The 25,987-nt window shown below is 26.7% G+C and overlaps 5 protein-coding genes and 1 pseudogene across 7 annotated transcripts; 4 read left to right on the top strand and 2 right to left on the bottom strand.

The window, feature by feature from the left end:
* The first annotated feature begins 729 nt into the window (after positions 1 to 729).
* On the top strand, positions 730 to 7,743 carry LOC106791746 (hyccin). 2 transcript variants are annotated; one of them, XM_014757633.1, is made up of 10 exons: positions 730 to 984; positions 1,260 to 1,422; positions 1,524 to 1,658; positions 2,208 to 2,333; positions 2,563 to 2,780; positions 2,901 to 3,047; positions 3,136 to 3,266; positions 3,344 to 3,460; positions 4,198 to 4,687; positions 5,241 to 5,492. In XM_014757633.1, coding segments are annotated over exons 2-10 (1,515 nt in total). In that variant the 5' UTR covers positions 730 to 984; positions 1,260 to 1,272; the 3' UTR covers positions 5,242 to 5,492. The 2 variants fall into 2 exon arrangements, with proteins under 2 accessions (XP_014613119.1, XP_014613118.1); XM_014757632.1 differs by lacking the exon at positions 4,198 to 4,687 and having other exon boundaries at positions 5,241 to 7,743.
* Positions 7,744 to 9,819: 2,076 nt separating this feature from the next.
* Positions 9,820 to 11,922, bottom strand: LOC106791748 (probable kinetochore protein nuf2). Its single transcript, XM_014757634.1, has 7 exons — positions 11,510 to 11,922; positions 11,226 to 11,434; positions 10,991 to 11,137; positions 10,685 to 10,920; positions 10,407 to 10,589; positions 10,173 to 10,335; positions 9,820 to 10,059 (listed from the first exon to the last, which is right to left on the bottom strand). The coding sequence occupies exons 1-7, from the start codon at positions 11,805 to 11,807 to the stop codon at positions 9,991 to 9,993; spliced, it is 1,305 nt and encodes a 434-aa protein (XP_014613120.1). The 5' UTR covers positions 11,808 to 11,922; the 3' UTR covers positions 9,820 to 9,990.
* A 348-nt stretch (positions 11,923 to 12,270) lies between these two features.
* LOC106791750 (NADH dehydrogenase [ubiquinone] 1 beta subcomplex subunit 11, mitochondrial) lies at positions 12,271 to 13,177 on the top strand. The gene is made up of 2 exons (XM_014757641.1): positions 12,271 to 12,429; positions 12,507 to 13,177. The coding sequence occupies exon 2, from the start codon at positions 12,583 to 12,585 to the stop codon at positions 13,024 to 13,026; it is 444 nt and encodes a 147-aa protein (XP_014613127.1). The 5' UTR covers positions 12,271 to 12,429; positions 12,507 to 12,582; the 3' UTR covers positions 13,027 to 13,177.
* Positions 13,178 to 13,637: 460 nt separating this feature from the next.
* On the bottom strand, positions 13,638 to 16,160 carry LOC106791751 (Golgi reassembly-stacking protein 2). 2 transcript variants are annotated; one of them, XM_014757643.1, is made up of 8 exons: positions 16,015 to 16,160; positions 15,733 to 15,823; positions 15,460 to 15,540; positions 15,181 to 15,384; positions 14,887 to 15,104; positions 14,689 to 14,782; positions 14,350 to 14,608; positions 13,638 to 14,284 (listed from the first exon to the last, which is right to left on the bottom strand). In XM_014757643.1, exons 2-8 carry the CDS (start codon positions 15,793 to 15,795, stop codon positions 13,932 to 13,934), a joined length of 1,272 nt encoding a protein of 423 aa, XP_014613129.1. In that variant the 5' UTR covers positions 15,796 to 15,823; positions 16,015 to 16,160; the 3' UTR covers positions 13,638 to 13,931. The 2 variants fall into 2 exon arrangements, with proteins under 2 accessions (XP_014613129.1, XP_014613128.1); XM_014757642.1 differs by lacking the exon at positions 16,015 to 16,160 and having other exon boundaries at positions 15,733 to 15,967.
* Positions 16,161 to 16,723: 563 nt separating this feature from the next.
* On the top strand, positions 16,724 to 18,783 carry LOC106791744 (ubiquitin carboxyl-terminal hydrolase isozyme L3). The gene is made up of 7 exons (XM_014757631.1): positions 16,724 to 17,110; positions 17,194 to 17,205; positions 17,412 to 17,540; positions 17,631 to 17,779; positions 17,868 to 18,009; positions 18,083 to 18,158; positions 18,241 to 18,783. The coding sequence occupies exons 1-7, from the start codon at positions 17,078 to 17,080 to the stop codon at positions 18,384 to 18,386; spliced, it is 687 nt and encodes a 228-aa protein (XP_014613117.1). The 5' UTR covers positions 16,724 to 17,077; the 3' UTR covers positions 18,387 to 18,783.
* A 1,492-nt stretch (positions 18,784 to 20,275) lies between these two features.
* The window catches only part of LOC106791745, a 25,993-nt pseudogene continuing 20,281 nt past the window's right edge, over positions 20,276 to 25,987 (top strand).

A 25,987-nucleotide genomic window follows, 5' to 3' on the forward strand; every position in this document is an offset into this window, starting at 1 on the left:
TCACTAAAATTTTAACCAATAAAAATCGAAGAAAATCCAAAGAGATTCTAACGTATCGATATAGTGAAATTAGTTTTTTAAAGTTCGTATAGTGTTAAAACGTTTGTTTCAAAGCACACATAAGATATAACGAATAGTTTATTTTTAAATAAATATTTTACAAATCATTAATTATTAATTAGAAAAGTATATATGACTTATGTGTCATATATTAAAGTGATTTTTCTATATAGTACACATAAATCTGCTTCCGATGTCATAGGAATCGAATTAGAATCCTTTTCTTCTTCCATTTTATCAATACTTTGAATTTTTCAAGAGATTTATTTTTGGGTGATTCAAGTTTATTTCAGATATTATTTCATTGAATTAAATTAAATCTTTAAATGTTACATCAACTTCAATTAAGATCGACCTTAAAGCAGTTTTAAAACATTTGCACAAAGGTGGATTCAAAAAGAAACTGGATGTTGGGTTCACGAAAGTGTCATTTCAAATTTGGCGGAAATATTTGAAAAATCATAACTTTTTTCATGTTTTTTGATCGATATAGGTAATAAGTTTTTATGAAAGATATTCGTAATAAAAAGAGAAGAGAAAAAGAAAGATAAAAAAGAAAAGAAAAAGAAGAGAAATGAAAGAAAAATTAAATGCGAATAAAAATGGAAGATATAGTGTAAAAAAAAATATTAAAAGAAGTTGGCGCTGTAGTAGTTTAGCAATAGTGGGCAGTACAGTAGGATTTAAGCCTAGACAGGATGTGTATGGGTTACGTCTGTTCAGAAATTTTTAGACACGATTTTAACTGATTTGAGTTAACTATCGATAAGGTAGTGATTTGTCAATACTCAGACCTTAATAACGTGAATTTATACACTTGGCTGCTGTCAGCTGCAATCATTAATAAGGACTAATAATACGACGATGATAATTAATAATACATCGACATTAATATTCGACTGAGATAGCATTATTAAAAACTCGGTAATCAACTTATTATTTAAACATAATGTTATCTTTATAATAGTAGAATGAGTTGTAATATAACGTTACTTAAAATCATTTTTTTTTCTTTTTTTTTTTCCATTTGACATTATTTATTAGAGAACTAAAGGCAACGATTAATTTTAATGGTACGTGAAACATTATTTGACAGTTAATAATCTAAAGTTATTAGAATGATTATTGGAATTTTACTTTGTTTTACGAGAACGTTAAATATTTTTAAAAATAAAATTTTAATTTATCAATGAAAATAGGTTCAAGCAGAAAATGACAGAAAGCTTGATAAATGAATGGTTGGCAGATTGTGGAGATATATCACCTTCTAAACTTCATACCTTTGCTACCACATTATCGCAAGATAATGAGATAGTTAGAGCACTTTATGTATTGCTCGAAGAGCGTAGCAAATATAGCCAGGTATTTTTACTATTTTTTATATTACATATTAATATATTTATTATTCTTGATTTTAATTATTGTTATCATTTTATAATTGTCTTATTTATTCTTTATTTCAGCTTGTAGATACTGTTTGTAATCAACTATTTGATTTCTATCGTTCTCAAGAGATAGAACTCAGAAGATTTACTTTGCAATTTTTACCTACGCTGATATTTATTTATTTAAATTCTGCTGCCCATGGCGATATCAAGGTAATAATATTGCATTATTTAGTTCTTTAGTTTTAATTATTATTTCCATTTTATTATGAGTAGAATGATCAATACTACTTTTCTTTTTTGCACGATCAATGCTACATTTTTTTTTACATGATCAAAGTACAAGCATATAAGATGTAAGAAAAGTGTTATATAATGTAGATCAGGTGTAATTTGCATTCGAAATATGCATAAGATATGACATGTGACTTACTTAATTGCAGCATTCAAAACTTGTGTGAGAATAAATATGTATTATTGCTAGACTCTAGTACTATTATGAGTAATTGTGACTGATATTTGCTTATTTAGAAAATAATATATATTTTCATTTTTATCTCAATTTACTTTTTTGATTAATAAGAAAATAATATTTTAATTACACATACGTCTGTATAATTAATTAATTATATAAAAATGCGTGTAACTACAATTATTATTAGTATACAAAAGAACGTATTAAACATTTCTAATTGTTTTCTTTCTGTTGACTTTTCTAATTATTTAAAACTTATAAATAATTTATTGCTATATTTAATATAGAATTGCCGCACAGTTGAAACTCTTCTAATTGGGTTATATAATCTCGAAGTAGTGGATAAATCTGGACAACAAAAGGCGGTTTCTTTTCGATTACCATCTCTCGCTATGCTATCTATATATCACGAGGTATACAAATTTTTTGTTGTTTTTTAAAAATATACATTAATATATGAATACCAATTTTTGATTATTAAAAATGATAATACGAAATATAGTTATTGCAGATAAATTACAAATAAAAAATCATATATATATATATAAATTAACGGTAACTTAAAATATAAAAAATATATAATAATGTATCCAATTAAATGTTCTTATACATATATATATATATAAATTTTATGTTGAGTAGCCAGCAAGCTTGACACCAGCTTCCTTAACAGAAAGTGCAGTACGTCGTTTCGAAGAATGCAATACAAAACTTGTTAGTTGGGGCCCTTTACGTCAAGTAGAAACTCTGAATGCTCAAAATAGATTAAAAGTGATGACCGCTCTACTTTTCATTTATAACCAACAACTGGGTTATATAAATAAGTTTGCTTTGGAGCAATTGTGCAAAGTTGCAACAAAGTAAGCTTGATTAATAAGATTCTAAATCTAAAGTAACTATCAGCTTGAGTATTATTTCATTGGAGCTGTTATGAAGGTTTTATTATGAAATAATTAATCATAAACTATATGTTGTCACAGGCTTGTTACTCAAGGTTTCACGAAACCGGGACACCATCAACGATCTTCATATGGCAGCGAATCTAGTTTTGTTCCAAGACTTTTGCCACGCATACCTGTTTCAACTCAATTTCTTCTCGAATTTCTTCAAGCAGTTTATTTTGCAATGTATATATGCCATCTATTAAACTCTTCTATTACTTAACGTGTAAATAAGTTAGTAATTATTAACTATCAAATAATTTCATGTTATTAGGTACAATGATTGTTGGTATGTAGCGAGTCAAGCTGTGGAGGATATACACAACAGAGCGTGTTATGAAATGTATCCTGATGTAATGTTGGTTACAAATGCCATACGAAATTCTGCCAATTCTGGGCCATCTGGTAAATATTTGATTTGCGATAAAAAGATATTATATCCTTTAAGTATTTTTATTAATGTGATTTTTTTGTAATTTTAGGTCAATCAAGTGATGGATCTATTGGTATTTGTGTTGCATTGTCCTCTGTAACTGCAACTCCAACAATATCAAAATCTATGATTACAAATGCTTCATTCCGCACTAAAAAATTACCAGGTATGTATATACCAGAAATAATATATTTTCTTTTCATACGTTGTATCGTTAAGTTAATTGTTTAGAAGTCTAAAAATACAATTTTTTTGCTTCGTATTGCTTTGTATTATTAAAAAAAGAAAACAAAGAAGAAAAAAAAAGAAACATATGACAATATTGTATAATAATATTTTACACAGATATTTATTGATAGATTTGAATGTACAGTATATTTTCAATTATCTTTGCATCCCCGTAGAAAGAAATAATATAAGATAATAATTTTCTTTTCTTTTTTCATTACGTTTATTTTATTTTAAAAAATGATGAATAATTGAAAGTACATTGTACTTTAATTAACAAATAAGGGAAGTATATACACAACAGTTACAAATATATATAAACATTAATACTAACATTGTCATAGAACATTACTATACAACAAATATAAATGTAAATATTAAATTTAAAAACGTAAATATGTGTAAATAGAGATGTAATACGATGAAGAAAAGGTGCATGAACGTTTCTGAATAATTCAATGTTAAATGTGTTTTTTATATAACTCTAAACATTGAATAAGTTAATAATTTTCTGTTGCTGCTACTATGTTGAACAAGTAGTTTTCTTTTACATCAAATACACAATTATTACGAATCTCTGATCATACGTAATTAAACTTATAACAATGTTTCTATTTTTATATATAAACAAGTAAATTCAATGAATGTGCATTTGTTACACACATGTGTCATTAGATGATCTGGATGAAAAATTGTTTGCGGATGAGTTACACAGTACTGAAGTTGAGAAGCATCAACAACCAACATCGTCTGGAAGTAATAAACGCCGTAGTTGGCTTTGGAAGCATGCTTTTTCCAATTCTCTCGATGAGGATGATATTGGCAAAACTCATTCTTCCACCTCTCTGGAAAGTTCCAGACGAGGGAGCACGTGCAGCAATCAAAACTCACCAAACAAATCACCTTTTAAAAAGAATAAAGACCAGCGAAAAGTTGCTGGAGATAGTATTGAAGATGGTATAAAACAGAGACAATGGAAAGACACGACAGAAATATACGATTCGGTTTATAATGAAAATAGATTAAATGCCAGTACACATTTATATAGTGTATTAGAAGAACAAGCTTTAGGAGAGGCTATTCAAGAATCGTCGGAAAGTTTGTATACAGGAAGCAGTACAACAGGCACATTTGCTACTACCATTGCATTATCAACAAATACATGGTATTCAATGTAATGTTGTTGCAATATAGGATCACTTAATCTTGCCAAAGTTGTTCACCAATCACGCGATTACAATATTTGATTTAATACGAGCACTGACCACTTCTATGATCAATATATAACTTATGCAATTATAGATTATGACTATTTCAGAAATATTATCCATCATCAGTGATGGAATACAAGTATATACAAAGCACATATTATGTGTTTCCAAAGAGACTGCATGCAAATGCAATATATATTTAGTTTAATGCACCTAAACCATTTGGTATATATAGATTAAAACACACAAATTCAGCTATATATTTTTCTTCTCATTTGCTTATTTATTCACAAATTTGCTTAAATCTCATAATCTTATATTAAATACCTTATATACATGGTGCTTTAAAATATTATTTTATTAAATGTACATTATGTGTAAAAGTTTGAACAATTTATGTCAAATCTTGATTAGTTCAAATTGAATTATCTTTTACATACAGAATGATTAAATCTATCTATAGTATATTCAAAATTTAACACGAAACTATTTGCATTTCTTCCGCAGATGATATACCAATTCAAGTTGTAAAGGAAGATTCTGGTGGAGAAGGGAAAGGTAATTTGGTTTCTATCACAGAAGAGCAAGAATCAATAGAACCAAATCGTGCTGGCTCGATGCGACAAGGAAAGGATCAGAAAATTTCATCAAAAATGACTAATTTTCCAGTACTTGGAAAGAAGCCTAAAGAAAGAGATGGAAAAACAGCTAAGAATCCTCTTAATGCAATATGCGATAAGGAAAAGAGACTTGGATCGCAAAATACATCGAAAGAGAATATTAAAGGAAGTAGTTCGATGTTAAACAGTGAACAATCAGAAGTTGATATAAGTATTAATGGCTGTATGAACAGAAAGAAGAATAATAGTGTGGAAAATAATTCATTTGGAACAGACAGTGTTACTTTAATGGATGGAGAACGACTTGGATTAAGTGGGGACACTGGCGACAACAATATTAATATAGAAGCTCCTATCAACTTAAGGGCGCATAACGAATCAGAATCATTGACTTCTTCAATTCAGGTTAGCTCAGTTTAAACAAGATTAAAAAAACAATCTATATAACAAAAAGTCAACTTAAGAGATAGTAGTGGGCTAAACTACTGTGAACACTTTTGACTATCCTTGTATATAGAAATACCACATTAATAATGTGTGTGCTACTATAAACTATTTCCTCATTAGTATTAATACCACAATGAATTAAATATCTCTGTGAGAATATAAGTGAAAGATTTCAATAAATACAGGTACTACAGATTGTAAAATGCACAAGTTCAATTGGATTTCTTGTTAGAAGAAAACAGCCCACTACTTCATTGATCTCTACAATTAGTTTAAAAATGGGGAAGGGAACAATGAATTAATGTTGTATTTTCTTTTGTTAAAATTAATATTGATAAACTTTGTCATTGTAATATACATATATAATTTGTTTTCTATATATTATATGTTCTATTTGCTTCTTATGCTTTTTAATGTTTTCTCATTTATATATTTACTTAATTTATATGACATACGTTGATTTTGCAAAGAATAATTTATAAAGTCAAGCATTATTTATAGAGTAAGGTATTCTAATGTGCAGTAATGTTAATCTCAAAACCAAAATTTATATTTTTAATAAAAAATATCTGTACTTTTGTGTTATTTTTTTTATATATAAAACAATAGTAACAGAAATAAATATTCATCTAAGCAATATATTATAATGATTTACACACAAGTTATAATTAGAACATTATTGAGTATTAAATGCTCAAAATGTTATTGCATTTTATATTAAGTTATTCTTATAAGATAAATTGTTAAAATAGGCAATTATTAAGATTCTATTTTTTTTTTTTTTTTTTTTCTAAAAAAAAAAAAAGAGAAAACTGTTTTATTTATTTAAATGATATTTAACTCAGAATGGATTGTAGTACTTATTAATATATGATTTAAATTTATTATTTTTTGCTTTCTTATTTTTTCTTAATATACATATTCTGTCATTTTTATACACATGCATTAAATTTTATGTATCTGATATTTAATAGAAAATTGTCTTGATAAAATCAAAGTATCATTATATATAAACGTGCTTTTTTTCACTATCAAATGTTAATATTATAATATTCAAAACAAGTTAACATATCATAAGTTATTAATGATTTATTTTTAATTAATTCGCTTTTTATTGCTTGTTCTTAATTCCTATGAATTTATTTTATTCATTGATTCGAGACAATATGAAATTGATATAAGATTTAATACTGATTGTGAGTAAATGATTAAACAATTGAATAACAAATGTAACAAAATTTAGGTTCTTCGTATATAAATAGCATTACTGCAGTAGAATTCTGTATGATTTTAACTGTTAAGACTATTGGTGTATTTTGGCTTTGTAACGTCATATTGCTATTGTATTTATAAAAATGAACAATTTTTTTATTTCATTACTTATAGTAGTTCTTTTTTCAATCAAAAAAAAAAAAAAAAAAGAAAATAAAAAAAGAAAATAATAAAGATACAAAAAATAAGTGCTTTAACTCTTTAAGTGTTGTACAAGTGTACAAAGGAAATGTTTTCATTAAATCCTATAACAAATATAACACTTAAAGGGTTTTAGTTTGGGCTTAGAACTTTCGCCCCCATAAGACTGTATGCTGCATTATGTTATTAATAAGTATAATGAAAATGTATTATCATATGAAAATATATTGTTGTTAACGAGTTATAGTATATTTACTATGAAATAATTTGACTCATAAAAACCGGAAAAAAAAAACACTTGGATATGGGGTTTTTTGCAATCAATAAATATTTTTAAAATTCGACAGAGATAGATAATAAAGTAGAAGTTAAAGAAATTAATTACATGCTTGACTTGATAAAAAGTTGGCAATATTACATGGAAGTTATATTCTGCCATATGATCCTGTTCTATCTATTGGTCAACAAAAAATATATTGTATTATTGGATAAGAATTTAAAAAAAAGAAAAAATAGAAAAAGAAAGAAAAAGGGACAAAAAAAAGTCACTTATTAGCTAGTTTCCTGCTGCAAAGATATTTTGGGAAAAAGACGCAATATTAAAATCATAAAACAAGATAATATATATTAAATTGTTATAGTTTACAAAAATTAGAATTTAATTAACTATTTTGTAGTATTTTTTTACACATAAATGATATTTCTAGTTAATTTATGTAATATATTCTTTTTCTTTGCATTTGAAACATGTACAAAATATCCAACATCAAATGATGAAAATATATAGAAATGTATGGATATGATGATACACATGAACACAAATTTAGATAAATATATGTAAATATTATTGAAAAAATTGGTGAGCCACTATTTTTTCATTTACTTTTACATGTATTTGAGAAACTGTATTATATTACTAAGAGAAACAAGACAAAAACTATTTCATTTTGTACGTGTTAAGAAAACAGTCAAAGGATTTCGTCTTACATATTAACTTTAATATAAAAAAATAGCAATAAATATTTTAACAATTCATTATAATGCTTCGGAATTAAAAAAGAAAAAGAACACTATAAGATTATTCTCAAAGAAAATTATTGATTATAAATTTGAAAAGATGTATAATTTCTATACTTCGTAAATGTATCTATGTCTCAAAGCCTAATTAATATTAATTCATAAAGATATCAAATTTAAATTATATTACATATATTGATATTATTTTATTTAAACAAGCAAGAAATAATATCTGAGTTACCCATATCACTGCCATTTGAAATAGTGTAGAAACATTGATCATCCAATCTCGATTATATTTCTTCATTTTAATCTGTTATATGTTGTTTAATGTATGCACTTTCAATACTTCACATGATGATGTTACCTATGAGAAAAAGAACTAATATTTTAAGAATTGAGCAACTTAAATACTGTAAAACTGTTGATAGTAATTTATTATTGCAACACAAATTGTGGTCAAGGAAAAATAGTATAGAAGCTGTATGTAAAAAAATATCCTAAAATTATAATTATATGTTTAAGATGTTTGTCAAACTTGTACAAACAATAGTTAATGGGGAGAACTGATTCATTTTATAACATAATACTCTATAAAGGTATTATTAAACACAAATTCATTTTTCACAAAAGTCTGTCTAATGATACGTACATACAATACACTTTCTTGTACAATGCATTATATGAAAAGAATGTATTTGCACGTGACAAATAAATTGTACATAATTAGTAATCATGTTGAAAAACGTAGCACTGAATACAGCAATGCACTTATTAAATATTAAATATATATATAAAATATAATTAATAATTACTCTTATTGACATGTGTAAGTACAAACAGAGTTATCGGAGAAAATGATAATTCATATATTAATTCTCATTCGTGTTATTATTATCAAATTTTCTTTGTTAACGAATTATAATAATAGAGATGTAAATGTTAATATGTATACACAATTGTATATAATATACATAATAAGTCACATAATGTTAATGGTATTTAAACTCTACATAAATGATTTATTCAGAAGTATTATAACGCTTCACTTAAACTAACTTATTGCTCTAAGTGTTATCGTGATACAAGATTCGTGTAGAATATGAAAAGTACGACAGGCAGAGAGTAAAAAGGAAACGACCAAAAAAATTACAGTTTCCTTTGTTTCTTTATTAGGTAGATAAGATTATCTCCTCTTTTTATACACTATTAATAATTCTTATCTAATACATAAATGTTCTCCGTTTTGCTTATAGTTTAAATTATTCATATGACTTCTACTATTATCTTTCTGTTACTTTGTTTTTCTGTTCTAGTAATTTCTTGGAATTATGTAACCTTTATAGAAATGTATTTCTTTATTTTCTTATTTATTTTATTTTATTATAAAATTACAATTATATTTTAGCGTACCATTACAATATATTAAAACACATGGAAATATACAATCATTACCTACTTACATATTAACCAATTTCCTTCTTTAGGAATATTATATTAAATCAATTAGTTGTTTATCGCGTCTAAAAATAAAATTATTAATTAAAGTGTCACAGGGAATATTAAATATATATATATATATATTTGAATTTATGTAACTTTGTTCTTTACTGTATTGTAATTGATTTATAAAAATGTTAACATTGTTATTTTGTTGTTTAACCATTCTATTAAAACGAAAAATAAAAATAAATAATAAGAATTTTTATTCTTTAAAACTATTTTCAAATGTCTTTTTATATACAGATTATTCTAAAATATTATATGCACTTATTAGTAGAGTTACTACTATCCCAAACACTGTCGAAATGTTTCCGTAAATTGATTTCCTGTTACAATATAATAATATATATAAAAAATTGATATAATGTAAATAAATTCATTAGTTATATTCTCCCGAAGATTAATCAAATTAAAGATAAAAATAATTAATCTTACTTACATTCCGTATTTCATGATTATATAGTTCTTGACAATTCTTTATAAAAGTAGTTGTTTCTTCTTCTACCTTTTTTATAAGATCTTGAAATGTCTTTATTTCCATATCTACGTCGTTATATACTCGTTTCTTATTTTCTAATTCACTTAGTGTTACTTGTTTTTTACTATAAAAAAAATATTTATAATTATTGAACATATACCACAACAAAATGTTGCACTTAATAATTTTAAGTACCTCAATAATTGTGCTTGCAATTCACGAACTGCGTTTAATCTTTCTTTGGTTTGGGTAAGAATCTCATCGATAGTAGATCCTTGATTATCTTCTTGATCTTTGTGTTTTTTATTTAATTCAGTAATATGAATTTCCATGGTATCAACTTGCTTTTGAAGACTTTCGCCTTGAATAATATTCTTCCTATAAATCGTACATATAATAAATTCTACTCGTGTTTAATGATGAAACCAAATAAATATAATTTCATAAAACTTAAAGACATATACAAAACATACTGTAAGCATTCATGTATATCCTTTATCTCTGAGATCATCTCATATTGTTTTTGCACAAGGGATAACAAATTCTCATATTTCTTTTCCAATTCTTTTTTAGTTAGAAACGTTTTTTCCAACATTTTTCTCTCTTCAATTTTTTCTTCATGTTGTTGTTCTAAATCACACAAACGAGTTGAATATTCTTCCGGAGAGGTAACTACTTCTAATTTTAATTCTGCTATCGTTTTGTCGAGCTAAAAATTGTGTATAAAATATTAACTTTTATATAATGATAATATAAAAAATAACTATACGCATATGTACCCTGTTAGTTTCAACTTTGTGAGCATTATATTCTTCTAATAATTTTTTTCTCTCCTCTTCTATACTCAACATCTCTTCTTGTATTTCAAGTTTGCTTGTTTCATTATTGTCGAGAACTGAACGCAATTGCTCTATTTCCATTTTGTACTAAAATATTTATGTTGTCATAAACAAGTATCTTGTCAATTTCATTTATTAATATCTATCTAATAAAACATTTCTAACTGAATAATACCTTTTCCTTTAAGGCTAATTGTCTGGAAGTGTTCACATTTTTTTCATTTATTAACGTTTGTATATTTTGATTTTTTTCATTCAATTCTTCCAACTGTTTAACTTTGCTATGTATTTTATTAATAAGGCCTTGGATATCCAATTCTTTATTACTTACATAAACTATAAAATTTGCTAAATATTTTGCCACTCTACATATCCTTTTAGAGCCTGTTCATAACATAAAAATAAATAATAATTCAATAAATACAATAATAATACAATAAGTATAATAATTGTACTTACCACCGCTAGTAATATCACTTAAACAAAAACTTTTTATAAATATCCTGTCACATATTTGTTTTATTGCTACATATAAATTAATAATGCTTACAATATCTGTATCTTCCGTAGAAGATATAGCTAATTGTTGCTCGAAAGTGGGCTTGTTAATTACATCAACATCAATCTTAAACAATTTTAAAAATGTTTCGATTAAACCCATAACAAATTCCTCTGTAGGATTTCTAAGATCACGTATGCTTGATGGCAATTTAATATCACGCAACAAATTATCAAGTTCTTCCAAATCAGAATCCATAATTGTTTAGATTGATGAATTACAAATGATATTTTAAATTACTATAAAACATAAATCCAATATAAATATGAGAGCTTTTTAATTTAAATTCATATATTCAACTACATATACTAACGACTAAAATTGAGATTGAATTCAAATTGGTACTCGTTAGTGTTATTTCTATGAGTCGGAAGTTTCTATTTCTTTAAAATCTTATTCATAAGAACCGTTGATACATTTCATCCAATAAGATATATACGAATAAAAATTTAACCAATAGAATGACTTTACAAAGATACGGTAACCAATCATAAGTGATTTTATCAAATACTTGAAAATGCGCGTAATAGAAATTGTTAAAGATTTTTATGTTTTTTTAATTATTCGTTTTATAAAATAATTAAATATTTCTGAATGAGAATTGTTGACTGACTTTTGTAATTAGTATTAATTTTCGAAATAATTCATTTTAACAAATAACCTATATACACTATATTCATTAGCGATGTGTACCACATTCGTGGGTACTCTGAAATTAGAGTACTGTACTATTAGATCAGAGGAAGAATTTTTATATATCAAAGATACAAAGTAAATCTGAAAATAACTTAAAAACATATCCAATAAATTAATTCTTCATGTAATGTATATATGGAATTTGAATTATAATTATAGTTGATGCCATTGTATATTCATATAACACACTGACAATTGCAGCTGGTAAAAATAATTTTGTAATCAACGACATATTTTTTATCACAACTCTTAAGTTCAAAGTAAAAACCCAAATAAAATGGCTGGAATTTGCCGACTAAGTGCTTTCAATACCTTAAGAAGTGGCATAAATTTAATAAAATCGCAAAAAATGTTATGTCGTTCAATAACTACATCACCTAAAAAAAACGATAGTACTACTACTAATGTGATCGAATCGCCTGAGAAAAAGCAACCTTGGGTTAGCTATGGTTTTGATGATAAAGACGAGTTAGATGATCGACGTAAGATGCACGAATCATTTTTCTTTGCTGTCACAATAGGCATGATATTTACTGCATATGTAGCTATGTATAAGCCTGATTTGAAATCATTAGCCTCTTGGGCACAACGTGAAGCATATTTACAACTTCGGTATAGAGAAGAACATGGTCTCCCACTTATCGATATGAATGTAGTAGATCCTGCTAAAGTTATTCTTCCTACTGATGAAGAATTAGGCGATACAGATATAATTATTTAAAAATATACAATGCTTCTTTATGTAATACGTATTAATGTAGTTATGTCAACCAATGAATATCGATAAACCATAGTTTTGGTTGTATTCAATGATGTTTATATAACATGCTATGTAAATAAACTATAATAAAAATAGTTTTTATAAGTTAAAAGAAATTATAAAACATATCCTTGCTATTAGTAGAAATATAAATTAATATTTTAAGTTGATTACATATACTATATTGAACATTTTACTTTAATTATTATCTGTAAAAAATTCTAATTCTAATTTTATCAGAATATTTTTATTTTTAAAAATTAATAATTAATCTATTTCTACAATTTTAGGAAATATATAATAAGTATTATTATATGCGTTGGATAAAAGTAATTATATTTTTATCATCAACTGATAAAAGTAACAATAATTTCTAGTATGTAAAAATATTGATATTACATATTTTGTCAGTTTATGAAGGTCGTATTTAATTATAAAGCGATAAGTAAATATTTAGATTATTAAAGAGAAAGAACATTATGTGAGAAAGAGAGAGAGAGAGAGAGAGAGAGAGAGAAAGAACAAATATATTTTTATAAATAATAACGTATCACCATCCGCTGCGCGATATATTTTATGCAATTTCTTTTTTTAAGTTTATTTAAACGTATTCTTTAAAAATTTTGTTAAGCTAATATTTATGTACAATATTAAATATTTCATACATATTATGATGTGACATTTGAGACACATAATAATCCTTATCAAAGATACAATCTTTGTGACATTAATGATCTATATTCGCGTACAAATAGGTAATGCATTGATTTAATATTGCGTAATATGTTCTATTTTATTTTACCTACATATTGAATATTTTATCAAAGGGCAAAAGAAGATTGCATTTGAAGAATCAGAAATAACTGTTACTGTGTCGTTACCGATGTAGGTGGAGATGGAGTAGTAGTTGGTAATGGATTCTGATGAAGAACAGAGGAATAAAACGAAGGATTTTGTGGTAGAGTTGCATTAACGGTAATGGGAGGCATTCCTGGTAATGAAATAGGTGTTGTCACAAGTTGGGATTCCTTCACATTGAAAGGTAATGAAGAAATAGTATTTGGTGCACCCGGTAAATTATAACTCTGCATTGTAATCGCATGTGGTGTAGTTGTTACTCCTATTGGAACATTTCCTTCCATAGAATATGATGAAATAGGTGGACTGGTTGGCATCCCAGGAATGTTTGGACTATCTTTGTAATGGGAAATGTCAGTACCTAAGAAATGATTAATAAAAATTAGGTATTTTCAATTATAGTAATATCTAAATAAATTTGCTTACTAGATGAAGTAGTAACAATAGGTTGATTAGAGGAAGGATGAATCGTTGGATTAGTTGTAGTAGCTCCAGCATCAGCAGGATTTATTTGCGATAAATTAGGATGCAGAATAGCTTGCGACGTAACGACAGTTTCATTTTTACTAGTATTATCAACAGTCGTAATATAATTTGAGGGAATTGAGAATCCAGGAGGAATGCTTGTAACTGTAGTAGTTGCATTTGTTTGCATTTGATTGGGAACAGTAGTTTTTACGTTAGACTAGAAAAGATAAAATAAAAAAAAAATGAATATCTTTAATAAAATTATAATAATCAATTTTGAAAATCAGTATTCAATACCGTAGTGTAATACGATGAATTACGTGGCTTGGTCTCAGGAATATTTCTGATAGGTATTCTATGCAAGTATCCATACCCAATTCCACATCCTAGACTGCAATAACAGAGTATCGATTGGTATTGGAATCTTTGTAACGCTTATGCAAGTTCCTAATTCTTATTTATCTTTATAATACTTTAATGTCTTTTTTAAAGTACCTTCCTTCACCACCCCATGTAGTGTTAGGTGTAATAGTAACTTCTCTACAAGAATCATCCTTCGTATTATATACGTATAATTTCAAAGGCCGAGACTCATGAGCTTCTATCAGAGTAAATAAATCTTCACTTTCGTGTAAAACAGAATCTGCTCCAATAATGTAATCTGTGAAAGGACGTAAACCAGCAAGTTCTGCGGGGGAAGAAGGATGTACTTCCTAAAAGTAAAATTTAACTATAATATAGAAATGATTTAATATCATTCAATTTATCATATCATTAATTTGTACTTACAAGCACATGCCAAACATTTTCATTAGCACCCTCAAACGAACAAAATCGTACACTAACACCAAGAAATCCTTGTCCACCCCATGTCATACTAGGTACAATAACAGTATGACGTACAGATTGTGTTTTACTACTATATACGGTAATAGTTACTTCTTTATCTACATTAGCTTTAAGAAGATCTTTTAAAAGATGATTATCCTGATCCTAATAGAAAGATCATTTGATATTATTATTATTAGATGAATTGTTCATATAACCTAATTTGAAATATCAACATACCAAACGATTATTTCCAATGGATACAATAAAATCAAAAAATGCTTCCAAGCCAGCTTTTTGTCCAGGAGAGTCATCCTGAACCTAATGGTATCACATATTTTAACTGACAGTAGAGTTTCAAAGCATTATTATGTATTCATACGCTATCTATTTTCTATCGATTCTACTTAATAGAATAAAAAATTGTTTATAAATTATAAAGTTCTTTTTAACCGGTAATTTGATGAAAAAATTTGTAAAAGGGTTAACATTTTCTGTCAGATCCAGTCTTACCCTTAATACATGATAACCTTCTGTACCACCTCCAGGTATTTCAACGCTATGAGAAGATCCCATTTTTTATAAAAGATTTTCTCAAATCACACTTGATTTCCAACGAGTAATAACATGAAAACAATTATTAGTCAAAATATTTTTTTTTAATAAATACTTAAATAATAAAAATACGTGGCAGAATATTCGTAAGAAATTTTATGGTGACGTTAACAACCTATAAACTTTAAAGTAAACGAGACATCTATCGAGATGACTTTTAATCATTTTATGACGATTTACCTTTAATAAATTTTATCATATTAATAAAACGAAAAATTTTTTGCTTTCTGAATGAACATTATTGTTATTTACTCTTTAGTCTTATTCTATCATGTGATTTTATCTTTATTTAACTATAATTATAAATGGCTACAATTCGGACTGGTTCATGCCATTAAGTTGTTCGCTTCAATGAAATATTGACGCATAACGTTTCCTAACCTGTTTTATTACTATAATCTTGTGGGTCATACCCACGATTGTAGTAACGAACCTATATACTCTGTGATTGTAGTATTTAAAATCTAGGAATGTAAAATAATAATGAAAATTTGATGAATGGTTGTATAGCACCTTTTTATGACTTGCACAATAGAGATTATCCCTAACTAAATCGCGCGCCTCATATTTAAGTTTTATTCCCTAGAATATCGAACTTTGCGAGGTATCGATTATGTTTCTAGACGCTGCTACAAGCTGTCGCTATCTGCGCCATTTGATTCTAGGAATTTCCGTAGCTCTTTACGGGCCGCTATATTTGAAATTTTGTATTCCAAAAAAGTCAAATTTATTAAATGTCAAGGTATAATAAGAAGAAAGATTATTTTTTGTTACAATCCAAAGAGTTGAAAGGTAAACGATACGATTAAATTAATAGATTAGTAATTATAGAATAAATTTTGATACGAAAAATAGTAATTCAAGATATTTTGAGGCCTAGGAACTTTTTTGTTACCGACGATTGGAATTATCGATTTAAGTATATTCAATATTTATCATTAGATTAATATTAGATTGACATATATATGGAAAAATAGAGTTTTAAGACGTAATATATAAGATAAAACAATTCTTTTTAGCGGATATATATTTTCATGTAAATTTGCAAGAAACTATCTGAAGTTAGACATAGAAACACAACCGTGATTTGAAGTTTTTATATTCGATATTATCGAATTGATTATACGCCTCTGAAACGTCAAGGAGATAAATTTGAGAGATTGTTAACACTTAATAATGGTTGTATAAGCCGGTAATATCATTGCATAAAAGTTAGTTCAATTGTTACTTGTGAAGTTACAAAATGGCGTGGGTACCATTAGAATCGAATCCCGAGGTAATTTATTATTTTATATATTTGACATTTGTTTATACATTTAGCAAAAAAAGACATTTATATTTTTTTTTTGTTTATTTCAGGTTATGACAAAGGTAAGATATATATAACTTTATTGTTTGGTAGTTGGTGTGTTAAAACTACCATTGGTGTAATAATTTCAATCTTTCTAATTAACACTTGGCTTATGAGTATATCCCAAACAGGAAAATATCTTCTTGTCAATTGAGATTAATTTATATTTCAAATTTTTACAAAAATTCCATATTTTTTTATTTATAGTCTTTTAATGATATTATAGTTTTTGCATAAATTGGGTGTTCCTGAACAATGGAGTATAATTGACGTCTATGGTTTAGAACCAGATTTATTGGCAGTTATTCCTAGACCAGTTTTGGCTGTTATTTTGCTTTATCCTGAATCAGTAAAGGTATATAGATATCTTTAAATTGATAATATTATTTATCATGTGGCAATCAAGAATGATATATTATAAATTAATAATTCGTTACATTATTAGACTGAAATACAAAGCAAAGAGGATGAAGAAACTAAATCTAAGGATAATGGAACAGATAGACCGGATGGGGTTTATCACATGAAACAAATCATTTCAAATGCATGTGGTACAGTTGCATTAATTCATAGTGTGGCAAATAATATGGAAGAGTAAGTTAGATTAATTTTAATGATATTTTTTGTTACTTTGTGATAAAAAATATGAAGATATAATGTACCACGATTCAATGTATTACAGGATAAATCTAAAAGATGGATTTTTAAAATCGTTTTTGGATGATTCAAAAGATCTTTCTTTTGCTGAACGTGGAGAACTTTTGATTAATGCTCAGGGTATCATCGATACGCATAAAGAGTCTGCTCAAGAAGGACAAACGGAGGCAAGTTGATGACAATATAAAATTAATTTGTTAACTTTGTGATACTTTTATATTAAAAGTATCATTCATATAGGCTCCCGAAGAGGATAGTCCAGTGTACTATCATTTTGTTGCATTTGTACGGAAGAACGATAAGTTGTACGAGCTAGGTATGCAATTTATTTTTCTTAATAATTAAATATTTTATTAATAACGTTAAATACGTAAGTTGAACAACTTGACCATTTTTAGATGGTCGAAAACCTGCTCCTGTCGATCACGGATCAACTACACGAGAAACATTATTGGAAGATTCTGTTCGTGTTTGTAAAGAATACATGGCACGTGATCCAAGCGAAATGCGCTTCACCGTTGTCGCTCTTACCGCCAGTTATTAAAGAACACTTTCATTTTTCTAATATTCAAATATACACACGTAAACACGCTTGATGCTAATTTATTTTCTATGTTAAATTGTTCGCTTGAGGCTTGCATTTCTAATATTTTTATTTCGTTTAAATTTTTATACTATATAAACATGTAATAATCAAACAGGAAAAAACCACTAATCGTATACTTGTAGTTCTTCATTTAGATTTATCAAATCCTTTAGATATAGCCTCACACACACATATACGTATATAGGCGAATATGTGCAAGAATGGCTCTTCTTCTTTAATGCAGACTATTTGACCTTGTCGAACTTTGCGTCATAACACTTATCGTTTGCCAAATCTAGTTTTCGAATCTGTAACTTAATTCGAAATCAAGAATAAATCCTGTAGTTTAATTATATATATATATTTATTTGTTCGTAATAATAGTTAATATTTCAATGTTTATTCGTTTTTAAATTCGATAAAAATAAAATACGAGTTGTTGTTGATGGCTTTGGTAAAAAAGAAAAAGAATAGAAAACTATAGAATAGTTTATCTGAAATTCGTTTTCTTATCAAATCGATGACTAAACAACACGTTGGTCGTTACTGTGTTAGAAAAAAAAATTCGAATAATCTCGTAACAACGTTTCTTTGTTTCCGTTATTACCGGAGACCGTAGAACTTACCGGTCACTGACCAGGTAGAGCAATACGCTTGGCTATTTTAGATTCCATTCCCAAAGTACGTATGTTGGCAGCCACCTCTAAATAGTAGACTTTAAACACACAAAATAAAATCAATTCTACACTCTCGGAGACTCTCGTCTTGCGGCCAACTATTCCTAACGAGTAGCTTCCGTAAAATTCAACTCTCTCTCTCTCTCTCTCGCCGTCTAATAATTCAAAGACATTCGTACGTTAATCATAAATCTTATACAATATATGATGATACAGAAAAAATATAAAAATGTATGCACATTGTTTGTGTGTACATTACAAAGTAAATTACGACAGTAAGAGTATTGTAAAATTGAATGATTTATTTGAAAAATTTTCCATTTATAAACACTACAATCAAACGTAAATATTTGAATAAAAGGAAAAAAGAAACGTTTCTTAAAATCATTCTAATTGGATCTCGCGTTAATTTTATTCCACAAGGTAAAGAGTTAAATTTAAATAAACCAGTCAAGAGAGTTATTTTAAATAAATTAATGGTATAATTGTAGGAACACACACGGAAATGCATGTCATGCGGGGGATGCACGGTAATGATGTCATCGCGATGACAGATGATACAAAGGATGTTATGATTTTTATTATCCATATCGGAGGAAAGAAAAATTATAAAACTAAATGATAATAGGAAAGTAATATTCTGATTATTGGTGTTTAGATTAGATTAAAAATGCGATAATATATCATAAAATATGATAAAATGATTAATGTAAATTAATAATTTATTCCCTCGTAAACGTTGGTCATTAGTTATTCGACGTAAAAATCTATTAAAAAAAAAGTATGAATCAGTTGAAGATTTCGTATTAATGGAAAATTTTCATCGATATACCGATCGTTACGAACTGTCTCAATAAATTACATCTCATTGTATCGAGTTTTAAAAACGAGCATAGATCTTTTCAACTCTATTTATTAACATGATTTTTGTACTATTTCCCAACAATACATTTTTTCTATCCATTGATACAATCAATTATCAATTATCGCATTATTTTAATACCACTTTTATACAGATAACTCTATTAATTATAAACTAATGATATAAATTATTAAAAATAATTGAATATAAAACAACGAACACGACTCTAGATAAATAATTAAAACAAAAAAAAAAAAACAATAAAATAAGTTTATTCATTCGATTTGACGTTTTTATTTTTCAGGACTGCGAGGGCTGGGTGGAGGGGGAGGGGGAAGTTGAAAAAAGGGTCCACGACGAACGAGAATGACGAAAGATTGTTTTTCTTTCTTTCTTTATTCGTTCACATGAGTCGTCTACTGCAGTTGCTGCAGTTGTTGCTGCTGCACATCGACCTGTCTTACCACTTTCGATGATGCCAAGAAACTGAATCGGAAACTCGAGCAATAGCGAAGGTGCACGAATAGCAAAGTAAGCCGGGTTAATTGTAAGTGTAGTAGTAGTAAGTATTCGTTTGGCGCATCAGCTGTGCGTTCGTTTATTACTTTGGTTCAGTCTCACGGAAACATCCGAACGCGCGGTACGTGTGTTAACGAGTAACAACGACGGGTAACAATATCTTGCCGATATCCATGGGTTACCGGTTATTATATTATTCATTGAAGAAAAAGTTGGATTGAGAATTGCAGAAAAAAAAAAAAAAAGGTAAAAAAAAAATTAAAAAAAAAAAAAAAAAAAAAAAAAAAACAACCCCCTTCTTTTTTGTGTTTTTTTCTTTTACTTGTCCATTTTCTTTCCACTGTAAATTAATTTAATGTTTCGTTTAAAATATTGAAAACAACGTATAAAGTACGAAATTTGTTTATTACGTTAGAAAACGATAACATAACTGATACTCTTTCGATAAATAACATCGATTGAAGTTTCTCCTTTTTTTTTTATTTTTTGTTTTGAATTAATTTGGCGCTCGTTCAAAGATTCCAACGTTCATTGAAATGAACATCGATAGAATTGGATTTATGAAGTATGATGAAACGACATTATTGGCTATCAATATATATATACATATGTATACATGTGTATATATATATATATATATATGTAAGAAAGCAAGAATTATTCGTTCGTGCACGTATTGATGATATTATTCGAAGAATTTTTTTTTTTTTTTTTTTTCTTTTTTTTTTTTTTGTTATACTCATTGCGAAAGATATATTTTTACTACGATAATATTATACGAGAATCGCGAGAACGCGCGTGCAAATAAATATAGTTAACAGTTTGATTTTTATTTTTATTATATTTTTTTTTTCTTTTCTTTTTTTTTTTTCCTTAACTAAATCGCACACGGATATAAACGTTAGTTTTCCCGTTTTGACATAGACGATGTTCTAGTTTATTTTTCTTTTTCCCGCGAAAAAATAATTTCTCTCTGTTTCACTGAAAGAGATAAAACAGAGGAATACTAATCGTTTAAAACAATTCGATTGGATTCACGGTTTGAATTTTCATAATAAAGACAAATCATGCTATAGCTGACAAAATCAAAAAGTATTATTATTATTATTATTATTTCGTTTTTTATCTCATATATTTAAATCGTTTTGCAAAAAGTTGCTTGCATTATTTAACAATTACATAAATTTTACATTATCTCATATATTATTATATTATTATTATTTTTTTTTTAAATGTTATAACACATCTAATATATAATTAGTTATTAATTATTTACATTTTCTTATATCACTCGTGTCAGTAAAAAATACCTCGTTCGTGTAAAAACAAAAACAAAAAAAGAAAAGAGAAAAAAAAAAATAATTTGAAAGAAACTTTTGGAATGACCTAATAATATCGGGATTGGTGAGATCAATGAATGAATTAAAGACAAAATTTTGTTTCTTTCGATAGAAAGTCGTCTCCAAGGATAACCGGCTTAGCTTGTATATAAATCACGATGATAATGATTGCGAATTTAAAGACACGCAAAAAATTCAGGCCTGTACGCGGACGTCTGAGATAAGAAAAGAAAAAGAAAAAAAAGAAAAGAAAATAAAATAATTATCTTTTCGCATATACGCATGCGATATTATTATTATTATTATTTCTTTTCATTCATTTACTTAATATAACGTAATATTTACGTAATAATATTGTCACATATTGTCGACGTGAAATTCGTAATTGTCCGATTATTATATGAAATGGGTATAAAAATTTTGATTTGCAACGATATACTTTTTTTTTTTTTTTTTTTTATTAAAAATTGATGTGAACACAAAAATCTGAAAGAAAAATAATCGTCTAATTCCGACGCAAATTCTTTTTAAATATTCTATTATTTAATTTTTACAATACTTTTTTATTATTTTCTTTTCTTTTATTGAATCATTCTCAATCACGTTTGTTTAAAAAGAAAAAAAAAAACCACGGACTCGCGTTTAATTTAAAAATCGAGTAAGAAATTTGTACCTACGGCAAACAGGTAGGATGTAAAAAAAAAAAAGAAAAAAAAGAACAGATACGTGTTCTCAAAGTGAGATAATTAAATATTATATATTGTTGCAGTCTGTTAAAGGTTGATTCTTATCGTGATCCTTTATTTCGTCGAACGATATCGTTATGTATAAAATGCCATGACAGTAATTTGATGTATCGGATAACAATTTATCGTTTAATTACACTTAACGAGTACTTCTTATCAATATAGTAGTCTTTCTACGTACTACGTGTATAATATTTTTCTTTATTTAATTCACATTAGTAAGAGATTCCTTATACAAGAGAAAAAGAGATAGAGAAAGAACCATAACCCGAGTTTTTTTTTTTTTCATTTAAACGATAATAAAACGATAATAATAAAACATTTATATATATATATTGTATATTCCATAATAATTCGCTAAAGAAGATTAAAATCATGATAAGGATAGTGGTCGCGTGTTAAAAAATTTAATACGGAGTTACAATAATGTTTTTTTTTATCATATACGTATACTTCAACAATATCTTCTTTATCTGTTTACCGAATTATCATAAACAAATCTTACAATATTATATTCGAATATTTTTAATTGAGATTAATTTAATCGAATTAATTTTTTTTTCGTTTAATTTTAATTATGACAATGTATTTATTATATAAATGTATTGTGTTTTAATTAGAAATATTACGACGGTCAGTATTTCAAGATCAAACCTAATATAATCTTAAAGGGAAATGCATGTGAAAGTTGAGAACAACCGGTGCGCGATGATCGTGGTTTGCGGTTTTAATAATAAAAAAAAAGAAGAAGAAAAAACCAAACAACGGTGAATAACCTAACGAACTTCTTTTTATCGATTTCAGTCCTTTAAAGGGGTCGGGGAGGGGAGGGGAATAAAAAAAGGGGTAAAACATTAATTTTATTATCCTTGAAAATACACACAAAAACATTATACCAATATTTACGATTCGTACTAGTTTTTCTGATTTATCCATCTTTTATCTTTTATTTGTGCCGTTTCTTTTGAAATTTATGAGTTTTATAAGTCCAATAACAAAAACAAACAAAAAGAAAAATGTCCGACAATAAAAAGAGATCTGATCTCAGATCAGATCAGAGAGATCATGATCACGAATATAATATAATTCATTTTTTATATTTTAAATTTAAATTAATTCAAATTTTGAAATATACAACACACACACACACACGCACACACAAAGTCTTATAAATTTTAGAATATTTCTTAATAAAATCATATTTTCATTTAATCGCGAATATGATGATTTTTTACCGATGATAAATTGACGAAAGCTATGGTTAAAAATTCCAAGGTTATTTTCGATTCGATAGAATAAAAAGAATAAGAAAACGTTTGCGAGTTGGATTAATAAAATCATGTTTTTACCTTGACTCCGTTGTCCTCGAGAGACAAAACCTTCGATAAGATGATTATTATTATTATAATGATGATCATGATCATATATCGTCATTGTTGTATTACATTATAAATTATATATTTTATTTTGTACGAATAAATATAACAAAATAATAATAAAACGTGAACGACCCCGAAAACGTTGAACGAATGATTTTATTTTAGCATTGTCGTCACCTTCTTCTTTTCGTCGTAGGCTTTTTTGGCTTAGTCAACATGTTATTCCTAAACGTGTCTGGCCCCCCTTACACCCCCCTCAACACCCAGTTTTCCTCTACTCTTATTGTTGTTAGTTAAAGAACAGTTAGATGTAGAGAAAATATCGAAATTATGAGATAATTTGCGTAAGAAAGATTCGAAATAATAATTCTGGTGTTTTTTTTTTTTTTTATTTACTATCGATCAAAACTTTATATATATTATTTGTATTTTTATGCACACATTTTGTTTTTCTTCGCAAATTTTTTCAATATGCAAATCTGCATATTTTTCCTTTTTTTCCTACTCTTGCAAAAACCATCTCGTTTTATTATTTTTCTGTCAATTTTTTAATGATAATTTTTTAATGATATATATATATATGTATGTATTTCATTTAGAATTGTGAAAGAAAATATTTGTACGATTTTGTCGGTTGATTATTACAGGTGTAATAATAATAATAATAATAATAATATTACGTTAACGAATTATTATCTTTATCTTAAAAAATGTTATTACTGTTGCACATTTCTGGTTTGTTCGATAAATAAACGAATTATTATTAATATATGTTTTTAAAATAACGAGAGATAGAGAATCCTACTTGTGTGTAAGATATTGCGTAATTATTATTATTGTTATATATTATTCATATATCTTATCAAAGCGTTGATTATGTATTGTACACTTATTTTAGATGTTTTACAATCAAAAAAAGTCAGTGGATTACTGATCCTGAAAAGATTATTATTAAATGTTATTATTACATTTTTAGATCGTATTAATTAATTATTAGTATTATTTGTAAATTTTTTTTTCATATGTCCACAATTCTTAGAAATAAAATTACATATACATCTAATCAATATTTTTAAATATCGTTAAAAAAACCTTAAATTATTATTATTATTTAAAATGGTGTTGTATTTTCTCAAATATAACGGACTCGTATATTTATTTATTCCTGATATTAAACTCGACAAAAAAAAAAAAAAAAAAACAAAGAAGAAATCGAATAAAATTCGATTCTAACAATTGTTTCGAATAACTTTCCTAATCGGATATGACACGTGTAGAAAGATAAATGATTTTACATGGGGTTGATGATGGGGGGTCAATAAATAGGATATTCTTGTTTATAAATTTATTCTCTTATTTAATATTATATCACGTTATATTTTTTTATCGAGATGTATATTTGTATATTTCTTTTTTTTTTCTATTTTTTTTAACAAAACATTTCTTATTCAACACTTTTATTTGTATTTTGTATACAGATTGTATGTCGAAATTTGCACCCACGTGTTTTTTTAATACACGTATTCATGTATGTATGTATGTATGTATGTATTTATGTATACATAAACGTCGTTCGTTCAATGGCCTTTCATCATCGAGACACGATGATTTCATCCTAGATTATAATATGCCATCGTCGTAATTGAAATGAAACATAATACGGTGAATTTAATTCACATTCAGCTGGCACATTACGTTATATATGTATACACACACACACACACATATATATTTATTTATGTATATATGCATACATATATTAAGTAACCTTGGCATGTGTGAGAAACTTCCAACTTAAATAGTTAAAGATCGTTCGAAGACCTTCAATCAGGGGACCTTTTCAATATGAGCCACTCATTTGCCAGATCGATTAACTTTACAATACATTAAAGTATGTACACATATGTATCTATGTACATTCTGTGTCGTATTATTTATTATTCCAACCGGTCATAACAATTATTATGATTTATTAATGTTAAGTTGAATTTTATTAAAACCTTTTATGATTACGCATAAATTTTCAATTAACATAT

The sequence above is a fragment of the Polistes canadensis genome, unplaced genomic scaffold, assembly GCF_001313835.1.
Source record: "Polistes canadensis isolate GaletaPanama2010 unplaced genomic scaffold, ASM131383v1 scaffold_338, whole genome shotgun sequence".
NCBI classification, from domain to species: Eukaryota; Metazoa; Arthropoda; class Insecta; order Hymenoptera; family Vespidae; genus Polistes; species Polistes canadensis.

Coding starts and splice junctions, on each gene's coding strand:
- LOC106791744 (XM_014757631.1), top strand. CDS start 17,078: ATGGCGTGGGTACCATTAGAATCGAATCCCGAG. Junction 18,010..18,082: donor CTCAAGAAGGACAAACGGAG/GCAAGTTGATGA, acceptor TCATTCATATAG/GCTCCCGAAGAGGATAGTCC. Junction 18,159..18,240: donor CGATAAGTTGTACGAGCTAG/GTATGCAATTTA, acceptor GACCATTTTTAG/ATGGTCGAAAACCTGCTCCT.
- LOC106791751 (XM_014757643.1), bottom strand. CDS start 15,795: ATGGGATCTTCTCATAGCGTTGAAATACCTGGAGGTGGTACAGAAGGT. Junction 15,541..15,732: donor AAGGTTATCATGTATTAAGG/GTAAGACTGGAT, acceptor TGATACCATTAG/GTTCAGGATGACTCTCCTGG. Junction 15,385..15,459: donor CCATTGGAAATAATCGTTTG/GTATGTTGATAT, acceptor TCTTTCTATTAG/GATCAGGATAATCATCTTTT.
- LOC106791746 (XM_014757632.1), top strand. CDS start 1,273: ATGACAGAAAGCTTGATAAATGAATGGTTGGCAGATTGTGGAGATATA. Junction 2,334..2,562: donor TGCTATCTATATATCACGAG/GTATACAAATTT, acceptor TATGTTGAGTAG/CCAGCAAGCTTGACACCAGC. Junction 2,781..2,900: donor TTGTGCAAAGTTGCAACAAA/GTAAGCTTGATT, acceptor ATGTTGTCACAG/GCTTGTTACTCAAGGTTTCA.
- LOC106791750 (XM_014757641.1), top strand. CDS start 12,583: ATGGCTGGAATTTGCCGACTAAGTGCTTTCAATACCTTAAGAAGTGGC.
- LOC106791748 (XM_014757634.1), bottom strand. CDS start 11,807: ATGGATTCTGATTTGGAAGAACTTGATAATTTGTTGCGTGATATTAAA. Junction 11,435..11,509: donor AAGTGATATTACTAGCGGTG/GTAAGTACAATT, acceptor TGTTATGAACAG/GCTCTAAAAGGATATGTAGA. Junction 11,138..11,225: donor AATTAGCCTTAAAGGAAAAG/GTATTATTCAGT, acceptor TAAATATTTTAG/TACAAAATGGAAATAGAGCA.